At 43.8% G+C, this 21912-nt stretch overlaps 1 protein-coding gene across 1 annotated transcript; it reads left to right on the forward strand.

The window, feature by feature from the left end:
- The first annotated feature begins 971 nt into the window (after positions 1-971).
- On the forward strand, positions 972-21210 carry SLC2A2 (solute carrier family 2 member 2). The gene is made up of 11 exons (XM_006021725.3): positions 972-1105; positions 3713-3808; positions 4795-5036; positions 6872-6996; positions 9906-10021; positions 11711-11873; positions 12574-12761; positions 13236-13340; positions 15802-15903; positions 17867-18070; positions 18928-21210. The coding sequence occupies exons 1-11, from the start codon at positions 1076-1078 to the stop codon at positions 19129-19131; spliced, it is 1575 nt and encodes a 524-aa protein (XP_006021787.1). The 5' UTR covers positions 972-1075; the 3' UTR covers positions 19132-21210.
- Positions 21211-21912: the final 702 nt, after the last annotated feature.

Here is a 21912-nt window from a genome sequence, read left to right on the forward strand (position 1 = left end):
TACTGAAAGGCCAGGGACAAGACCTTTTAAACTGAGAACTGATTTTTTTTTTAAATGCTTAAGGTGAATTTTGTACAACATGTGTAATATGTGAAAATATATGTAAATTATGAATATATATCTGTATGCATAGGATTTTTGTGTACATGCATAGAGATCACTTTCTACGTTCCTAGGCAATGCATGTATCGATGACTTATAGTAAATCTTGGTAAATGCATGTATTTCTGCATATGAGTAGAGATAGGTAGATAGATCTCTTGTTCTTTGTTTATGTATATGTTCACAAACATACACACACATATGCATATGTATTTTGGTATTTGTGTGTACAGAGAAGTAGATGGAGAGATCTCTGTATATGTATATGGGCGTGTAAATAATAGCAGGTGTTTTGCTAATTAACAGTTAATTACAGGCACCTCTCCATTCCTGTCTACTACACCCGTTACATTTTCATTCCAATCTCCCTACTGACATTTGGTAATGGGCAAAAAGGAACTTTACAATTTAGCAACCAAAAAAAAAATCCTCCACAACAGCCAAGAGAGATCGTGAACATATCAGAACTTCCTAGAACCGAGTAGCACCTGCTATGAATATATAACTATATCATAAGCCCTATGTTTTGCTGGTACACAGCACAATATACTTACTTATTACTGGAGATGTTCTCTTGTTCTGTACTCTGCTAATGAAGCTGAGCTGAGAGCAAGTTGAAGACATTGTGCTTTCTCTATGAGGTGTTTTACATTCACAATATCGTCTTCTCAATGTGTGTCTTGTTTGTCGATTTGTTCCCCAGAATAACAAATCTCTTTATCCTTTGCTATTGTCCTGAGTTAAACAGTGTTAAAGCAACACGTAGTAATACTGTTGGGTTTTTCATTAACATTCAAACTGAATCCCATCTTCCTGACCAGCAAGATTTTTCCTCCTATCCCTCCTGCCTGTATCTCCTTTCATCTGCCCCTCCTCTTAAACAGAGGATATAAACCTTGTCCTAAGGTTTAGGAAAGTTTCATAAGCCCAAAGGAGGGGCTGCACCCATAGAATCCCTTTGAAGACCAAAAGAATGGACAAGACAAGTAAAATGCAAGATAAGGTAAATCCGATTTAGTAATATTTTACTGTAGTGTCAGTCCTGGGCTGCCTTATGGGAACACATACTGGGTATCAGGAGGGTCGAGTTATTGACTGTCCAGAACAAGGGGGAAAAAAGGCTGAGCTTGGTATTTCCTTAGAAATATATTTTTGATGGGCTTTTCAGTTTATCTAAAACGTTTTAAAGTGTGATAGAAGCAATGGAAATGCAATACAGTAACACAGAGAAAACAGCTAAACGTAGCTCGACAGTCAGTTTCTACCCAATTGATTTTGCAGCTGATTTCAGTGGGCTTTCATCCTGAGTTAAACCTGTGAAACTGAGCCTGCAATGCTGTGTATTTACTTTTTTTTACAATTTTATGCATATTTGTTAAGGAGGGCATTTGAACTGCTGTTCTTTTCAGAGTAATGTGTTTAGGAGTGCGGAGGAATCCGTTTTTGGGTATAAATCTGCCTGTCTGTGACCAATCTCTCTTCACAGTAGGGGCATAATGAAAAGTGCAAATTGCAACCTGCACAACCTGGATACCTGTCTAATTGCTTTATGCACCTAATGTCACTTGCTGTTTTGGGGCCCGATCCTGCTAAGTTTGATGTATGTGCATTTGCCCTCAAATCTCAATGAATTTAAAGGGCATTGAATGTGCTCAACCCCTCCCCAGAGGCACTCAGTAGCTGATAGGATCCCCATGAAGAACTACTGCTGGTAGCAGTCCATCCTGCATGGTGCTATGTCCCCTGCACATTGATTTTAATGATAGTTGGTGGTGCTCAGTAACTCCTAGGGTCTGCTCACGTGACAATACCAGACACAAATAAGTATTCGTTGTGGGTTCCTGTTCCCCAAACTGCAGCATTTTCCATTTTCTTTTGGAGTGAGATGAAGCTCAAGCATTGCTATGACTGGCGTGTTTTGCAGTCCCTGTTCTGCTTGTTGTGAATGGTAAATTTGCTACTCTTATCAATGGGAGTAGGATCAAACTAGACCGAGAGGTCTGATCTGTTGGGAGAAGCACCAAGATATTCCCTGTACATGTAGCCCCTGGAAACTCTACTTGCCGTGGTGCTAGTTCTGGCCAGTGCATTTTGTAAAAGCAGCATGACAAGTGATCTTTGGTGAAAGCTGCCTGTTCGAAATGATTGTTGAGTCAGCAGAGTCGCCTTGGTCAATGCGGGACCTTTCTTGGTTGCTGACAGGCAGATCAGTCTTCTGCAAAAAAATAATGAAAACTCCTCTGTGGGACTCCAGATCAGCGATTCACAGATCAGGTCACTCCTCCAGTCAGAAAGGGCCTGGGAGATGGTGTGGATAGCTAGCTACCTATGGTTCTCCCTCATGGCAGTGGGATTGGATTGGAAGATGATTGCTTACAAGAAGCAATGGTCTCAAGTTGCAGCAAGGGAAGTTTAGGTTAGATATTAGGGGAAAAATTCTCATTAGGAGGATAGTAAAGCACTGGAACAGGCTACCCAGAGAGGTGGTAGAAGCTCCATCCTTGGAGGTTTTTAACACCCAGGTAGACAAAGTCAAGGCTAGGATGATCTAGATGGGGATGGTCCTGCTTTGAGCAGGGGGTTGGACTAGGTGACCTCCTAAGCTCCCTTCCAACCCAAATTTTCTGTTTCTATGATAATATGGTTCTCTCCTTGAGCTGCCTCCCCTCCCCAGCAGACTGGGTCCTCTGAGTTGTAAGGGGGACCCTGGCAGACATGGGTGAAAAAGCACCAGGGAACAAGATAGCAGGTCTTTTTACCTGACCGGGTAAAGAGCTATATTTAACAATAAGTTTAAATTTCTGAGATTAGGAAGAGTCCCATATGGACACGTTACAAAAGACCTCTTCCTATACCCAATGTGTTATACTATAGTGACTGGGGCAGAAGGTGTTTAGTGACATGTGGAGCATACAGAGCAACCTTTGCACTCCCTAGTGCTGGGGCCAGTTCGTCCCCTAGCACAGCTTAAAGCAATGCCAGGACTGCATAAAGCAGTGCCTGCCAACAAAACTCTTCAGCCTTGTTCCAACAAGGTTCTGGCCACACTTTCTTCTCCAGACACCATCCCTGGCATGTGCCCTTCTTACTTTATGAAGGTAGCAAACTGAACTGCCTTTGTCTGCATCATGATCCTGGGACTTGTGGGCATAAGACAAAGACAACTCAGGGTTGCTGTAAGCTACTCTTAGCTACAAAGCTCATTCTGGCTGCTGAATATCATCAGCCTCTGAACTGAACACAGCCCCCTCCTCCTAGAGGTATCCTGGCAGAAATGGGGGTGCCTCGGATCTGCAACAGTGGCTGCTCTCCACTGCATAATCACCCCTCGATGAGGAATGCCTCCATCAGCCAGTTCTCCTGCATTACAGCTACTTAGAAAGACCAAGAAAATGAAGGGTACTGTGGGCATCCTCTTAACTGGGTGAGAACCCGGGCTTTGATTTGAAACAACAGGTCAAATTCTGCCCTCATTGATACCCTGCGAACCCTTCGGCTTCAGTGAAAGCAGGATCTAGGCCAGTCTGTTCAAGGTTTATACTGCAGAAATGTTGCCGATGCTGAAGAGCAGAAAAGTGACTCTGCTTTCTGTTTCCCGATCCTCTCCTAGCACCTCACAGGAACCTTGGTTCTCTCTGTCTTCACTGCAGTGCTGGGCTTCTTCCAGTACGGTTACAGCCTTGGTGTCATCAATGCGCCACAAAAGGCAAGTACAGAATATGCAATTCCATGTGCAGTATCATTTCCAATTCCCCTTTCATTCCTAGATTATTATTTCCATTAAATTAGTACCCCAGGGTCCAACGAGCATTAGCACTCTAGATACTGAAGCAATGCATAGGTAAGCAGAATGTCTTCCCCAAGCATTTGTAATCAATGGTGTAAGTGTTAAGCTAACAAACACATTTGCAAGGTCATGTGTCCATGACCACTCCTTTCATAGAGGAAGGGGACTGAATCCCTTGGTCCGTTCTCATAAACACTCATCTAAAGAACAGAGCAGGGATGACAGAATATTCCCCTGACCCAGCAATGGGTGTTCCTGAGCTCTCGCAATAACCTGAAAGTGTCCATGACCACTTTCTGCACTCTCTTCCCTGCTGAGGCATTAGGGCATAGCTACCAGACTGTACTGTTCAAAACTTAGCAAGGACGCATGATAGATACAGATATGCAAATGCCAATGACCGCTCTGTTGTGGGGGGAGGAACAACTGCCCTGTTTGCCAAACCCAGGTCATATAAACCAGGCCATAGGACAACTTCTCTATAGAAACACAGTTGAGGGGCAGAGTGAGAAAGGCATCTTGCTGGAGGCTTTTTGATGTGCGATAAAGATCACCATCAGTTGACCTAACTATAAATGGATACTTGGTTATTTAGGCTGAGGACTTAAAAATAGCTGGATGTAATGATAGTCATATCAGTCTGTTGTATGCCACTAACTGTAGAAACTATCTTAACTGTTTTAGTCCTATGGATTTGTAGGTTCAGGACCTTTGACCTTTTTGGTTAGTGTCAATGGCAAAACTGCAAAAAGGATTTGAAAAGGGTTGGGATTTTGTCCATAATGGATGAAGAGCCTCCATTTTATGGACTGCTAAGCAAAAGAAATCTAACTAGGTAAAGAAAGCTTCTTGGGTAGTTAGGAACAGAAGAACTAATACCTGGCTGTATTCCTTTCCCACCGCAGGTAATAGAGGCCCATTACAGACGTGTGCTGGGCATTGCCCCTATGGACAGAAGTGCCATCAATTTCTCAGAGGCAGATGAAGGTACAGCCTTTCCAGGTATAGAAGCAACAGATATAGTCACGAGTACGGCAAGCGCACACAACACCCTCACCATGTATTGGTCCCTGTCTGTGTCCACTTTCGCCATTGGTGGGATGATTTCCTCCTTCACTGTTGGATGGATTGGAGACAAGTTAGGCAGGTGAGAAACTTTCTCTTTCTTTAAAATTCATCCGTGGCCAGAAAACATCTCAGAGGTTATCATCATCATCACCATCAAAGCTGTGGGCAGGTGGAAGGGGATGGGAGTCAGCTGCGCTGATCCAGGCACCCAGGGATCCACAGCCAGTTAAGACAAAACAGAGCCAAGCAACTGGATCAAGGATCTGGATCACTGTCTTTCATTTAAATAAAGGGGGTGGGGGGCATGTATGTGTAATGCGTGCAACTTTCTACACAGCGACAGTCTGATCAAGACACCAGGTCAGAACTGGGCCCACAAATCTCACTGTAAGCATGAAGTGTTACACCACCCTTTTTCCAAGTATTTCGAATGATTACACTCCAAATCCCTAGATTTGACTTTCCCTAGAAAACATCTCCCTCCAGAAGTTGCTCTTCTATTATTTTTCCCAATTCAAAGGCATAGCAAGATTTTGGAGATTTTCTCCTAAAATCATTTAAGTCAGGTTTATTAAAATCCAAAATTAAAAAGCTGACTTTCTATTGTACTTTTTATCACTCCAGACAATCCACAGGCGAACAGCTTTTCTTAAGTTGTAATTCTGTCCTTTTTCATAACAAAAGGCAGTGTAGTATATGTGAAAGGAATTTGTGCGGGGATGGATATTTGTGCAGTCGCTTTTCTGATTGTACCACTACCATATGTTTTTCAGTACATGTGATCGTTATTCTTTACCCTTTAGGTTTGACTTGTTCACTGACATTCAGCCTAATTCGGTACTACGATGCCTATAAAGCAGGCGTATTCCCTCATTTAAGGGGCATGGAAGCTGACATGTAACGTTCCTGCAAGTAACTTTGACTGACAGAAAATGATGTGAATAGCAAAGGTGTTTTAAATAAGTCCAGAATTAAATCCAGCACAGGCAAAGCAACAAGCCAGTCTTTGCCCTGAGCTTACCAGTGTGAGTGTCCTCACATCACAGTGATTTCGGGGTGCCCTGAGGACACTCAGAAGCAATGGGAGCCCTCCTGGTAAAGAAGATAGTATTGAGACATTTTAAGCAAGATTCCTATCTTAATTTCACAGCTGTAAACAGAGCAACGCCAAGCATTTGGCACTTCACAGGTTGTGCTCAGTCCCTCTGAGAGCTGGTCCCAGAGGTGCTTTTACACATGTTCCTGATGCAGTGCTGACTGCTTTTAATTAGCGAGCCATGCTAATTAAAAGCGCCTGGTGCCCCATCGGAAACATGCATGTCAGTGGCACAGCGCGCCTCCAAGCTGAGAAAATGGCAGCGGCGCACTTGAAACTAAAGCACATTGAACACATTTTAGTTCAAAGCGCGCCACCGCCATGTTCTCAGCACAGAGGTGCGCTGCGCCACTGATGCACGTGCCGCGCGGGCAGGGTTTGAATTGGACTCCATTAATGGAGTCTGCTCCAACACACTGGAAATCCTGCCCAGTGTGTACGTGCCCAGTTTCTAATTTGGGTTCATACCATAATTTAATTTTAAAAATAATTTCTAGCTGTAAGGATGAAACTAGATTGGCAGAATTCACGTAATGAAATTGTTGTTGTTATTCTTAGAGCAATTTCAAGCACTCTGGAATGAGATAAAATATCTCTATCGTATAGGATGTAATGTATAATACATTGTATTGGATACAGAATGAGGAGGATGATGACAACAATAATAATGATGATAATCATGGTGGTGATAATAATCGTACATGTAAGCTATGCAAGGAACATCTATCCATACCGAGAATGCCAGAAAATCTAAAGCATAACAAATTTCAGAGCTGGACTTACTATCCCAATGTAGCTTTGTTTTTAATGAATTGCAGGGTGAAAGCCATGCTGGCGGTGAATGTTCTCTCAATCATTGGAAGCCTCCTCATGGGGCTGGCAAAATTTGGCCCCTCTCACATCCTCATTATAACTGGAAGAGCAATCACAGGGCTCTACTGTGGTAAGTTAAGGACAGTTCTAAAATCTCTCTCTGTAATAAGCTTGCATGTCTGCTTGCATCTCTATGGGGCCGCTCCGGCGGGAGAAGGGTATTAAGCAACCATCTGTAACTATCAGGACACATCAAATTTTGACTATAAGGATTCACTTATATAATCAGCGCAAACAGGTCTCCAGGATTAATGCAAGGTGATGCTCTGGAAGTGGAAAATGGATTGTTTTGTATTTAGGCCCCAATTGCACAAAGCAGTTGAATGCATGGTGAACTTGAAGTCAGCCTGTGCTCAAGTGCTTTGCCAGACAGGTACAGCTTCCCGCCTGGATACTTTGCTGAATGAAAGCCACGATTCAGCACCACCGCTTGGCCACTTTTCACCAGAAAGAGGAAGGTTTTTGTTTCCCAGTTTACTGGAAGATGCGATGCATTTTTTGTACTGCCTGATCTTTTCCCATGAGGAGCACAAGATTGGCAACGGATATGAAAGCCACAGTGACAGAAGCAGACAGAAGACCTAGAAGGAAAAGCAGGAGGCAGCTCTAACTTGGAGGAGCTGATATCTGGGAAGAAATCTGCTTGGGTATGACCGTCCTTCCAGGACATCCCGGCAGTTATTATGGCCACATAAACCAAGAAGAAATGAGCTTTCCTGGAGGAGGACTTCTAAGGACAGGTGTTCAAAATGTAGTACAGAGGGATGACTTCTAATGATCAGCCAAGAAATCTATTTATTACTCTACTGTTCCTGCTGCCGATTGCCTTACTGTATTTACCCGAATTCAGGACTACTTCAAATTTAAGATGACCCTCCTAATAATTAGATTCTATACATGGAGAATTTTAAATTTGTTTGAATTTTCCTTGTACAGAATCTGCTTAGTGGAAGGTGTCTTTAAATTCATCCCCCTGTTGCTGTGAAGGGGAGGTAGCAGCTGGGGGTGATATGGGCTAGACTTCCTACTGCCTGTTGTCCCCTTGTATCTGTGCCTGCCACCTGCCACATGCCCCCTTGCCACCTGCCCCGCTGTGACTGCACCCCCACTCCCTGTCCCCCCACATGCAGCCTGATGCCCCGTCCCCCACCAAATGAACCACTCTAGTCCAAGGCAGGCGGTGGCTCAGCTTTGGCTCAGCCCAGAGCCACCTGCCCTGGACCCGTAGTTGAATCCAAGACAAGGCTTTTCTCCCCCCATGTTGATTTGAGGGAGGCCTCGTCTTGGATTCAAGTAAATGCAGTAAATATGTCTTAGCAATGTGCAAGTTTCATCAACTACTCTCTCGGGCTTAGAAGGAATGATGAACAGCCATGTTGGCAGGTCAGACCTCTTCAAGACGTGGAAAGACTCAAGGAACCACAGACATTTGAAGCAAAATCATTTGTGCATTTGTATGCCATAACAGGACAGCTGCTCTGTAAAGGTCTCACTGCTGAAAAGTCTGTGAATCTTCTTTTGAGGAAGTGATCAAAAGAAAGTAACAGAAAGGCATTCAAGGGGGGGAGGCTCTGACTTCAGGAGAGAATGTGAGAGGGCAAATAAAAAGTGAATGAGATGGAAGACAAAATTAAGAAGAGCAATGTATTTCAGGGGAACTGCAAGGTTAGCAGCAGTAAAGTAATGTTTGTCGCCGTGCTCTTTCCATGGAAACAAAGGGGATGTCATAATCCTGTATGCCAGCAATCGCATCACCCACCTGCTTGAAAAGAGCTTTGAACAAGTCTTTCAAGCTGAGTCATGTTGCAGAAAACCGTTGACTCAATGTTTGACTCAAGAGGCTACAACTGTCTCTGTGGAAACAGAGCTGTGAAAGAAAGCCTGACCCTTTCATTTTGTTCTAATTTTCCCCTCCTTTTTCATTTAAATAGTTTTAAAAAGTGAGAGAGTTTTCTTCTTTTTCATTAGAAAGGGGTGTTTACAGTTTTGTAGGGTTTCCCTTCTCTTATCACTGTTGTGCTTCTCATTCTGGGTAAAACCCCATTCTTCAATGTAACAATATTTTGTCAAAACCATTTGAACCACCCCCATAATAAAGTGAGTTTATTTTACATCTATTGGAAGCTCCTTGGCTTTGCTTCAGTGAGCTGTATCTTAATTACTGGGGCTTCATCTAATCAATTTTTCTGTTCCTATTGTTGGCATTATGCCTACTACTATTACTATTTCTAGTCATAATATGCACTTGGTGCTGTTGAAATCTTGGTCAGTAATACTTTAAATCTAGAGTGCAAACAGAAAGACAGTACCTTAGATTAAGAAAGGCGCTACTTTACAGAAAAACATATTATCCCTTAATTGGTTTATTATCACTGTTAAGTACCATACATTTGGCTTGCTCCACAAGGTCAATGGACAAGCAGAATCTTAGGTAGGAGCTTTGCATTGAAATACCATATCTCAGAAGGTGGTTTATCAGAAGTAGCAAATGGAGCTTAAGTATTGATTGGGAATAGATTTATCCAGATTGTGAGCCCAGTTCTGGTCCTGATTCAGATATATTTTATTATTCAGAGCACTCTTATGCACATGTTTAATCTAGTTTAAGTGGTCTGAATCAGGTGTGCCCTGAATTGGCACCTTCTGCCAGGCTTTCCATTTCCATTAAAACAGAAGGGCATGGGAGGCACTCAAAACCCAGTGGGAGATGATCAGCATCCAGCACCGTACCTGGACTCCTGGCGGCCCCGGGCAAACTTTGAGTATTGGGCCCCCCTTCGCCAGTGATAATGATAATAATTATTATTATTTACACCATTTTCGGGCCCCCTGTCTGTCCGGGCAGCCTCCTGGTTCACCTGTGTCCAGCCCTGTCAGCATCGCATGGGATTGATCCCCAATCCTTTTCCTGGCAAACTAGTTATGTTTTTACTGAGCTGTCATTTAGGGTAAGTGACTTACATGTACACTTTTTTCCAGGGCTTTCATCGGGACTTGTTCCAATGTATGTTGGTGAGGTATCGCCCACAGCCCTTCGAGGAGCACTAGGAACACTTCACCAGCTGGCGATAGTCACCGGGATTCTCATCAGCCAGGTACACGAGAATGTAGGCAGAAGTCACGAGTGATGTACTGTTACTACCAGGGTCGCACTGGTGATTTGCACCAGGGGGTGCCGAGCGATCCCTTGTTAAAATTCCACTGACAAATGGAAACAGAGGTGATTTCCCTGCCTCTTACAGTGCTCACCTTCTTCCTGAATACTAAATCATCCCCAGCAAAGATGAATCTCCACCAAGAGGTGAAAAATACTTGTGCAAGTAGCTTGTCTCTCTTCCCTACAAGGTCCTCATACACTTCTAATCGCACTTACCTTCAATACTGCATGTGTAATCCCTAGGGTCACTGAGAGAGCCAGAATGTCAGCGGAGATGACTTGGCATGGATCCTCGGCCCTCTGGGAGCAAGTCTACATGTGCGCCATTGCTACTGCGCATTAAGTTTAGTACGTCTAATGTGAGGTACTACATAAATGCACAGTAGCCAACGTTAATGCGCAGTAGTAATGGTGCATGGTCTTTTCATGACACTTAATACGCAGTAGACTGATTCTACTGCACGTTAGTGTATTAGCACGGTTTTTGCTGTGGCGTGCTAATGCGCACTAGAATTACTCTACATTAAGCATCTCGTGTAGACACGCCCTGTGTTAACCTAATCTAGCTTCCTGTATAATCCAGGCCAAAGAATTTCACTCACCGTGTCTTTCTGGAAAAAGCTTGAATGAAATGTTAGCAAAACACGCTATTCCCTTCCTTGGTTGTAGCTATGAGAAGAGCTAAGATGACAGAGAACAGAAATATTTTTCCAATATTAGCTTGATTTAGAAAATGAATTTCAATCTGAAAGTATTTCCAGTCCTTTGATGGTCACTTCTCAATGGCTCAAACACACACACACGCAAGCAAAACAGATTTTAAGCTTGAGTATTTGCTGAAAGCAAATCTTGTATTCCAGTTTTAGAATTCACATTGTGCTGGTTTGTGACTGATATGTGTAACAAATCAATACAGTATGCACTTCGTGGTTGGACTAGTCACAAAAAATGTTGCCCTTTGTAAAGTTTCTTGGGATACCGACACAGGCACATTGAGATTTACATCGAGTCATCGTGATTCTAACCAGAGAGTGAAAGAAGTTGAGAGAAGGACTTCGTGTGTCATGAAGGCAAACTTCATATCTGCAAACATATTTTACCTGCATTTCTATATTTCTTGAGTTATTCATCCAAAAGTTTAATTTCTCATTTGCTTCATGCATTGACTTCAGCAAGTGCCTATTTATGGTGTGGCTGTAGAAGTAGTTTCCTCAGTAATACCATGCCTAGGATGTCACTCATGTGGTCCTACCTCTGCTAACAACATAAGCTAGCTTTACAGTATAAGCACTGTTGATTTGCCAGTGACACAGAAGACCAAATTCAACTGTGAGCTACACAAGTTTAAATATGGAGAAACTCCAATGAAGTCCTGGTGTTTCTTCACCTTTTCAGTGATGTCCTGAGAGCACAGCTTGGGTCACAGCATAAGCAAAGCAATTTGTCCAAGACTTCATGCCATCTGTTAGCTTCTCTGTTCTGAGTATGGTCCATAATCTAGATTGGGAGCTCCAATTTTTGCCAACTTCCTCTTCAGCTGTTTTCAGAAAGTGCAATATTACTCCTGAGGTTCTTGTTTTATGATATAATTTAATCTGCTACGTTTGACCCAGATCTGTCATTTCAGATCCTTGGACTAGACTTTCTGCTGGGCAATGATGACATGTGGCCTCTGCTCCTCAGCCTTTCTGGCGGTGCTGCTGTCCTTCAGTTTTTCCTTCTTCTACTGTGCCCAGAAAGCCCAAGATATCTTTACATTAAACTAGGAAAGGTGGAGGAAGCTAAAAAAAGTAAGAAACAGATTCTGAGTTGTATTTTGTATTTAAAACTGTGCCAGATTTGAGGATGAACCTGGCTGATCACTAACTAGTACAATTATTAGGCTTGTATCAGGCTTGTCCCATGCATCAGGCTTGTGCTGTTGGCAGCCCCAGACACCAAACACCTGTGTATATTCACTGAATAATGCATTTGTGCTGAATAATGCATGCCTGACATATGTTACCATTTATGTTCTCAACTGTGGGAGCTGTTGAATGTTTCCATATTCCAGATGTGGGTCACATCTGAATGTAGACCGAGGTTGAAGGACCAATTTCCAGTTTTGTGTGAAATTCCTCAATTCCAAACTTGATTTTGATCTGACAAGTCATCATTTTCCCAAACAGAAATGTTCTCTCAGAATTTTATTTATCAACTCTAATATAGAGACGTTGTCCTATGAACAACTTTTGAAATTGCACAATATATGTGACAGCAAAGGAATTGCTTGCATGCGCGTGTTCGGGCACATAGAGGAGAAACAATGTCATGTTCCTTCCCTTCATGGAACAATGGCATGGGCCATAGTATGGGGACGTTCATGTGTGTAACACGGTTAACTTTCATTCGTTCTCTCCTTGCTCTGATTGGAGAGATTTGCTTGTTACTGAACTCTTAGTTGTTTGAAATTTCCTTTGAAAAGAAATCATGATCTTTTTCTCTCTCAAGGTTTGAGAAGGCTTAGAGGAAACTATGACCCCATGAAAGAGATTGCAGAAATGGAGAAGGAAAAACAAGAAGCTGCCAGTGAAAAGAGAGTCTCCATAAAGAAGCTTTTTGCCTCTTCCAATTACAGGCAGCCGATCCTCGTGGCACTCATGGTTCAGGTGTCTCAACAGTTTTCAGGAATCAATGCAGTAAGTTCCCTAGCAACATTCGTTTCCTAAAGGCATGTACAACATGGTGCTTGGATCTTGCCTCAAAGCACGATGAGGTCAATAGGAGTCTCTTTTGACTTCAGTGGATTTGGAAGTGGACCATCTGTGCATAACTCAATATTTTATTAGTAACATCTAAGGCTAAATTACATCATCAGTATTTAAGAAAGAGTTAATCATTGAAATCATTTGTTGGGGAGAAAAGGTAAGGGTTGTGTATTCTACATAAAGCCAAGGAGCTGTTTAAAATATGTATATGGACACAACGTCATAGCCACTGTTTTAAATATTTATATGGACACAATATCATAGTCAGTCTGCAAAGGACTTACCTTCACGGCACCTGGACTAGGGAGCTACTCTTACCCATTGTCTCCCCACATGCCTGGGAAATAGGACACTAGAGAGGGGCACTGAGTGGGGTCTAACTCTTCATTTGATTGTGTTTGATAGATCTTTTACTACTCTACAAATATTTTTGAAAGAGCTGGAGTTCAGCAACCAGTTTATGCAACCATTGGCGTTGGTGTTGTGAACACTGTCTTCACCGTTATCTCTGTAAGTAAATATCTCTGTGCTGGATAGTTCAGTGGGCCAGTAAAAAGCATGTATACTATCATTTCCATACAGGCTAAAGATTTCATTATGCTGCTGAGTTTGAAAGAGTGAGTGAAAAATGACTGACCCTGGAAACCTTATTTTACTTACTTGTATGAGTAGTGGCTCATACTGTCAAAATGTACCAAGATTGAAGACTCCACATCATTGCATGCAAACTCCAACCCTCTGTTAGTTGGTTACTTCTGTTGCACTAAAACTTCCCAAATTGAGTTAGGGAGACTGAAGCCCTCTTTAGTTTCTCCTCGTCTATAGGACAGATTTAGCTTAGGCTGTGACAGTGAATGCTTTCCACTGCTATAGTATCAGTGTGCCACAGCCATCTATCTTATCTTTTATCTTTAGACTTCACTACTGTATTTATATAGCACCTATTCTGGTAATGACAAGATGCTATTCGATGGCAATAAAATTTATATAGTACTCATCCTGGCAATATCTAGATGCTGTTCTGTAGTCATACAGAACATGGCCAATCTCCACAGCCTATATTTGATCATTTTTCTCTGGTGAGGGTACAGAAGAGCCCAGATCATTCATATCCAGGTGGTTCACAAACCACATACTTCACAGCAATTGTTGAATGAAGGAGAAGCCATGCAACTGTTTCCTTGGCTTTTATTTAAAAGGCATCACTTTTCCACTCAGTTGGAGAACCACCATGGTCCCGTGCAGATCTCTGCTGCAGCTGTATACATCCCTAATTGGTTTTCAAACCTTCAACCTTGTAGGGGCAAAAACTCCATCCCTATGACTTATCTACAATATTAACAACATTCCAGTTACTTGTCAAATATATTTAATTCAGGCATTCATACAATAGAAAGTGAATATACACATTTAAATAATTTTTTTATGCACTAACAACCAGGACTGGACTTCAACCAGTGACCTAAGGGTATAAGCCAGTGTATCCTCCATTAACAAATCTACCCACCAAGGTTTAGGCAAAGGTGCTTTAGTGGAATACATCAGCAACCCCCTTAAAGAAAAAGATTTGTTGAGGTTTATTGGGAAATAAGACATTCAGCCCACGTTCCTGTGACCTGACGAGGTTCTACTGTCATTGGACAGCAGCAGCAGGGGTGTTTTCCTTCATATCTAGGAATGTTTGCTCTCCACTTCTTTGACCCTGAGCATTTAAATATTACCTAAAATTTGTCAATCAACTACAAACTGACTGTTCTGATCAACAGGCATGGCCTACAGAGCCTACTGACAGCTGTGCTGGACACTGATATGGGGAGCAGAGATCACAATCAGACCCTGCTCTCTGCAAATCAGTGAGCCAGCAGGATGAACTGCCTGAGCTGAAAGTCCCATCTTAACCTTTAGAAAAACCAGTGGCCCCCGCCAGTCTCCAGGGGCAGATCTGTACCCCAGTGCTCCTTGGGGAATGCTGCTTCTGAGCACATCCTGCCCAGACACTCCCACTCGCGTCCAACCAAGAAATGTGGCTGTCGAATGGATTTGGGGGTACCCTCCCTGGCCAATCTTTAAGCTCCCTGTTGGTATGCATGACAGCAGCAGTGGCAGACATGCTGGAGTGGCTTCACTGTCGTGTTTCGACATTTAGTTTAGGCAAGTGTAAACAGGTGGGTGGAACGGGCTTGAGACCAGCCCTCCCCAGGAGTGCTAAGGGTACAATGTGGACATATGCCAGGTATGCTATGTATAAAGGAAGGAAAGGTTTCTGGCAATTGGAAAGAGAATCTAGGTTGAGAGCTATCAAAGGAGACGTCCAGAGCCCACCTGCAGGAATCAGATGGTAACTGTGTGTGCATGTGTACAAACCCTAGGATGGACACAATTCATGGGTGCAAGCCATGATTTGCCTGCTGCATATTACCTGGCTTGAAACTTTCAGTAGTGTGGTTAATCTGGGTGGATAAAACCCCCCGTGTGAACAAGGCCCAGCTAGCAAACTCATCCTGAAACTTGTACTGGTCCTTCATTCCTGGGGAGTTCACTCCATCTCAAACCAGCCCCCAGTAAAGCTCTGCCTCACACACAGACAGGCTTTATCTTTATCATAGAGAATGCCATTATGTCAGAGAAGCATAAGTGCTCATGCCGTCTTCATCTTGGAGCTTCAGGTGACCTTTCCAGGCCATGGAAAACCTTGAAGAAAAAGACCAAGTCTTTGAACTTGATTCAAAATATGTGAATCGAATTCAGAAAGTGGAGGACAAGACTGGTCTGCTGAGGGCAGCCTGAATTGCCAACGATACACACTGTACTTGTTGGAGTTTGCTAAGTGCTGAAGGCTTCATGCCCAGGTATATCACACAGGTAGCCTAGCTATGTGATGACAAGATCGCATTGTTATAAGTTGTATTGTCGAGTGCTGATTGATGAGAGCAGAGCTGGTAACTCCAATATACTACTTGCATTTCTCCAGGTCTTCCTGGTGGAGAAAGCAGGGAGACGGTCCCTCTTTATTGCTGGTTTGACTGGTATGTTAGGAAGTGCCATACTCATGACAGTTGGACTTGAACTTCTGGTAGGTTCTTCTTTCTTTCTTTCTGGTTTTGTTCCCCAATTCATAGACTAGGGAAGAAAAACTTCCCATGAATATTTAAAACACAATATATAGCAAATTTATTTCAAGGAGCGTGATCTGAAAGCAATTCCCCTCGCACACAAGCTAAGAGCCATCATCTACGTCAGATAAAATACTCCCAACTTGTACTTTCGACAATTGATGTAAGTGAACACTGTAACTTGCACTTCAAACAAATATGAGACTGTTGGAACTCCATCACAGATATGCAGCCCTTCAGGAAATTCAAGATTATTCCTTGAAATTGGAGAGCTGACCAGTTTGGAGACATTTCATAACGTTTATAGATATGCACAGTAAGGCAAATACAGACAAATCACATGCATCAGAGCATGAGCAGAGAACTGCAGAGGTCACGAAGGACCAAACACTTCTCTTTCACTCAGCGTTATCACTTTCCTCTGGATCACTGTGACTTAGCCTCCTACTGTAAGACCTGCTGAATCAATGTCAGGAAAATCTCAAATAAAGGAAGGGTGACTTCCTTTAATCACCACATCCTTGCATTTTCCTGTTGCTTTTCCAGCTACTTTTTGCATCTATCTGAAAACACAGCACATACGTTTCACCAGCTTTGAGCCTGTGACTCAGCCCCCTTGGGTATAGCTACACAGCTTCCACAGGGCTCTCGGGCAGGGACACTGCTGAGTATGCCCTCCTGCTCACGTGCACCAAATCCAGAAATGCCATAATGAAGCTCCTCGGGGTGTCCATTAAGCTCTCAAATGTAATGGAGATGGAGGTCTTGAGAGTAGCTGTGATGGCTTCACCACCACGTTTCTGAGCTGGGTGGATGCAAGCAGAAGCAAGTGGATGGGACATGCTCAGGAGCATCTTCATGGCAGGCAGGGAACAACACATCCACTATAAACCAGATCTACATCTGGTATCACTCAGTATCACTCCATCACTTCACTGGAGCTACACTGATTTATGCTAACTAAGGACCTCACTCAGAGGGTCATATCCAGCAGTGCTCCACAGAAATGCCATAGATGCCAATTTAAACAGCTCACGTGAACCCGGAGTAATTCAACTCAAGTTAATTGAGCTACTTTGGATTTTCCCCCATAAGACTGAGAGCAGGACATGGCCTGCTGCCTTCAATCTGTTACAAATTTAATTACCCGTGTCTGGTATTTTCCCCTGTTGTTTAAATCAAAAGAAACTTTTGCAACAGAACAATAATGTAATTACCATTTTTTTTTTTGCATACGACACCTTTTTTCCCCCCAAAAATCAACTGTTGGACATTGGGGTGTGCATTGTAAGTGAGGAAATACAGTAATAGCATGAGCCTCTCTGGAGGGAGGGGAGAAAGTAATGCTGCCCATGCTGCACAGGGGGCAGCACTGTGAGCGCATGGGTCTACCTAGCTGCTGGCTGTGGGCACTTTCTCTTTACCCCAGCAAAGGCTCGTACTATAGAAACTTGGCTCTGCTGGATTTCCAAAGCAGAGCTGAGCCCCGGGGGCTGGGGTAGAGGCTCCTGTTAAATCTGCTCAGCTGAGTCCACAGGGGCTGCTGGCTGGATTAGGTCTTCAGCTAAGCTGGCAGGCACTGCTGGATGCCCACCCAGCTCAGCTGCAGAAGGGAAGAGGGGTTAGGGACTTTGGCTCAGCTTACTGGCTGAGATACCTGCAGCTAAGGAGTTAACAGAGCAGCCACAATGTTTTGCTCCCTTGCTAGTGCGGCGCCTGTGTTTTCTGTGAGAAAATACCGTACTTAACAGTACTTCCAAGGACAGATCATTTTGATTTCATTCTCCCCTTCAAATATGAGGTGCATATTTTATTCAAGGCATGTTGTATGCAAGAAAATACGACAACAATAACCACAGGTAAATGTATTGTGCATGTAACCACTCGTGTGGTAAATTCACTATTCTTCACCTGTCTTTATAGGGAAGATTTGCTTGGATGAGCTATGTGAGCATGGCGGCAATCTTTCTCTTTGTAATCTTCTTTGAAGTTGGGCCTGGCCCAATCCCCTGGTTTATTGTTGCCGAACTCTTCAGTCAAGGGCCCCGCCCTGCCGCCATCGCTATGGCTGGTTTCTGCAACTGGACCTGCAACTTCATCATCGGCATGTGCTTCCAGTACATTGCGGTAAGAAACCTTCCTACATCTTGCAAATGAGCATCAACAGTCATTGAGATTCCCAAGGAGCTCTACGGAGACGTACATCTACCTCCCATGGAAATAAATGGAAGAGATGTATCTAGATATGGCCCTCAGGCCGGATCTGGGCTGTGGGTTTTAGACTGAGCCCATGTACCACATGCAGTATGCACTGGACCTGCTGCTGTGGACACTGCACATGGCACAGCATTTGGTCCAGGTCATCCACACTGGCTTGGCCCTATGCATTGGCTCTGGGACTGGGCTGGATTGGGCCCACAGGTTGTTCCTGAGTGGAAGAGCTACCACATAGGGCCAGTCTGGTGCAGGCGCCTTAGGTAGTATGTAACACAGATAGCACATGCCCCTGCCTGGACCAGGCGCACACACTGCACATGGCACTGGGGTCTGGTGGGGGGGGGGTGGGGGGTGCACTACATGTGGTGCCCACCCGACCAGCTCTGCATACTGAGTTCATGGCTGGTCCAGATCAGCCCCACACACAAGGCCGGTCTGGTGGAGGCACCTCATGCAGCACATGCCCCATGCACAAGCCCCAGACCTGGCCCAGCAGACACTGCAGGTAGTGCGAAGGGCTGCTCTGGGGTGGACATTGCTTGAGATGCCCACACTGGACTGGCCCTGTGTGCTGCCTCCGGTGCGTGGGGTTGGCCTGTGGGTCTGATGCAGCCCACAGACTGGACCCATGTCCCTCATCCGGCCCACAGGTGAGTTTGACACCCCTGCTCTAGACTGCTTTGAAAATCTTAACAGATGCATTAAAAATGGTAAGCAAGCAATAGGCTGGTATTAATTATGGCTCTGTTTCACTTTGCCTCTGACAGGATCTGTGTGGATCTTACGCATTCGTGATCTTTGCTGCTCTGCTCCTAGGCTTCGTTGTGTTTGCTATCTTTAAAGTGCCAGAAACCAAAGGGAAGTCTTTTGAAGAGATTTCAGCTGAGTTTCGCCGCAAGAGACGCTCAGCAATGAAAGGACCCAAAGCTGCTACTGAACTGGAGGATCTTCGAGGGACCGAAGAGGCATAAAACTCCCAGATGTCTACAAGAAGGAGATTAAAGATGAATGTTTTTCACAGGCATCTCAAAGAACTTGCATTGTTTTATAAAGATATGGCAGCAAAAACACTAGTAGGTTAAACCAGTATAATGCCTTCTGACTAACAGGACTGGCAGGTTGTACCCTACTGCCCTAAAGACTCAGATCCATATTACACTCTCAGGAGCAATATATGTGTGCTGTACGAAGAGATATCTAGAAAAGAAAGGAAAGACTATATGGAGGTAGGCTTCTATGCTCCACTGCATTGATTCAGAAGGATAACACTCTGCATTTGCCAGAGAATAGTATAGGACTGAATAGGAGCATCATGCAGAAGGAACAGAAGAAAGGAAGAGGGGATTTATGGTAAAGAAGAGGTGATTTATACTTGTAATGATTCCACCCTTCTTTCTCATGCCTGTTGAGTCCTTCTGCTTAAATACGTGACACCTTGAGAAACTAAATACTACCGTAGAGGTCACATGAGCACAAAACAATAAGAAGTGGAAGGGGCTAATGATAAAAGACTGAGTGTTTGCACATCCTAGTCTTATATGACAAATCCCTGCCGAGTGGCAGGATACCATTCCCATGAAAATGTGCTAGACCCTAAACCTTGCTTGTTTGATTTACTATGAAATAGTCACAGAAATGCTGCCTGGTTCTGTAAGGATTTTCCAGCTGAACTGCCCATTTGAAGACAGATTTAATAAATCCTGGCCAGAGAAGTTGCCCATTGATATTTGTGGGTAAAAATCTTTCACTGCTCTTTCTTTTTGGTGAGGCAATTGCTCAGGAGATATCAACATGCGGTAATGTAGCCTCACAGGCCTGCCTGTACCGGGAGTGAATAGAGGTGGATTATTATGCTTATCTCTACAGGCTCCCCGTGTTACTCTGGGAAAGTCACTTCACCTCTCTGCTACGGTTTGCCCTCCCCTCCTTGCCCGTCTTGTCTGCTTAGACTGTGAGCTCCTCAGGGCAGGGTCTCTCTCATTCTTTTGGGCTTTAAGGCACTGTGGTAGGACAAGCATTAAACAGCTATAAGCGGGGGAAGCTTCTTAGCTACTGTGTAGTATGTGTAGTATTATTAACTTCAAGCCTCATGGGCTCTATCAGAGCTGTGCGGCTTTTCCCTAACTGTAGATGTTCATCCTGGATATCCTTCAGTTCCAGAGGCGTTTGCTCCAGCCTCTCAAGAGATGACCTGTGGGGCATTTTTGAAACCCTGACTCATGACTTATTTTAGTTTTTTGCTGCTCTGTGAAATACCTGGTCTATGCCTCTTGAGGTCCCTGGACCAAAATCATCATGGTGGCATCTGAGCACATTATGCCACGTGCCCATTATTGTATTGCTGTGTGAAGCATAGGCTGACCTAAGTCAATAGTATTTATGGTTATAGCTGATGCAGTGAGAATAATCATATGTTCACTGAATCATATGTTCAGTGGATCAAACCTAATGAAAACTATCAGAGAGTGCACGACCGAGGGCTGGGTCCTTTGCAGGTGCAGGTAGCTCCACTGAAAGCAAAGTATGCCCATTCACACAGGAGACAGTCAGTGTCCTTTCTGGATGTTACTCCTTTGGCTTTAAGACATTGGGTTAAATTCTGCTGCCATTCAAGTTAAGGGGAGTTTTGTCATTGACTTCAGTGGGACCTGGATTTAGCTCCAGATTGTACATTTGAGTAACAAGAAGCGCATAACAGGTCAAATACATCCTTGGTGTAATGGCAGTTGTCCTCACCAGAGTTATGCTTAGAGAGGAATTTAGCCAATAGATATCATGTGATAAATTGGTCATAGGGAACACACACCTGAAATTCAATGTGCTAGATCATAAGAAAGCCAGAGCTGCTGGCTGCCATTCATTAGAACAGGACAGCAGATCAGTGGCACTGGACTAGTGTTCCCATGTCTCAGACCTTGCAACTCTTGTTCACAAGTACTGTAGCAAAACCCCCAGTTTTTCTTTTTTTATTTATTTTAAAATGCATTCCCTCCCCTTCCCCAGCCATTTCTGACTTTTTCTCTCTCTCTCTATTCCCTATAGATAAGTATAAGTAGGCTAAGATGTAGGATAAGCTTTAACATTTTATTTTAGGTAGTAAGTTTTATTTTTCTCTCCCCTCTTTGCTAATAAGTGCCCTGCTATTTTGATATAGATAGCCACTGTTTTATAAGTGATAATGATTATGTTTGTATTGATTTTTTTTTTTTTTTTTTTTTTTTTTACTGCTTTGATATTGTGTGATTACTATTTTAGGCCTATATATGTCAGTTAGCATAAGTCATGTCAAGTTTCCATCTTGTAATGTCAAGCCTCCATCTTATCCCCATGCCCGGTTGTGTAACCCATGACTCACACCTACTCCTCCTACGTAACTTGGTTCCTGAATGAATGGAGATGAATGAGGGTGCTTGAGAGACAGTGGCAGTGGGTCTAAAAATAGCTCCCTCTGAATGACCGAACCATCAACACCAGTACCTGGACCAACGGCCGAGCCCTTGGAGCCACCCATCAGCATTCAAGAAACAAAAGATGACGCAACCCACCATTGTGCCAGGCTGCACATGCTCAGTAAGAACACCTGGAGCCCTCTGGGACAAGACTGACATTGCCTGGACAAGCCATCCCCATAGGAGATCAGAGGTAGTCTGCCCCATAAAAGGGGTAGTGAAGACTGACTCCTTGAGATGCCTTCTCCATCTGGACCAGCACCATGCCATACCACCCAGAGGCTCTGCCACCCAAAGGCCCTG

Source organism: Alligator sinensis, unplaced genomic scaffold (genome assembly GCF_000455745.1).
Source record: "Alligator sinensis unplaced genomic scaffold, ASM45574v1 scaffold379_1, whole genome shotgun sequence".
Lineage (NCBI taxonomy): Eukaryota > Metazoa > Chordata > Crocodylia > Alligatoridae > Alligator > Alligator sinensis.

What these genes read in the sequence shown, in the direction of transcription:
- SLC2A2 (XM_006021725.3), top strand. Translation starts at nt 1,076, where the DNA reads ATGGACAAGACAAGTAAAATGCAAGATAAG. An exon ending in CCGGGATTCTCATCAGCCAG is followed by an intron (nt 10,022 to 11,710) that starts GTACACGAGAAT and finishes CTGTCATTTCAG; the next exon opens with ATCCTTGGACTAGACTTTCT. An exon ending in CTGTCTTCACCGTTATCTCT is followed by an intron (nt 13,341 to 15,801) that starts GTAAGTAAATAT and finishes GCATTTCTCCAG; the next exon opens with GTCTTCCTGGTGGAGAAAGC.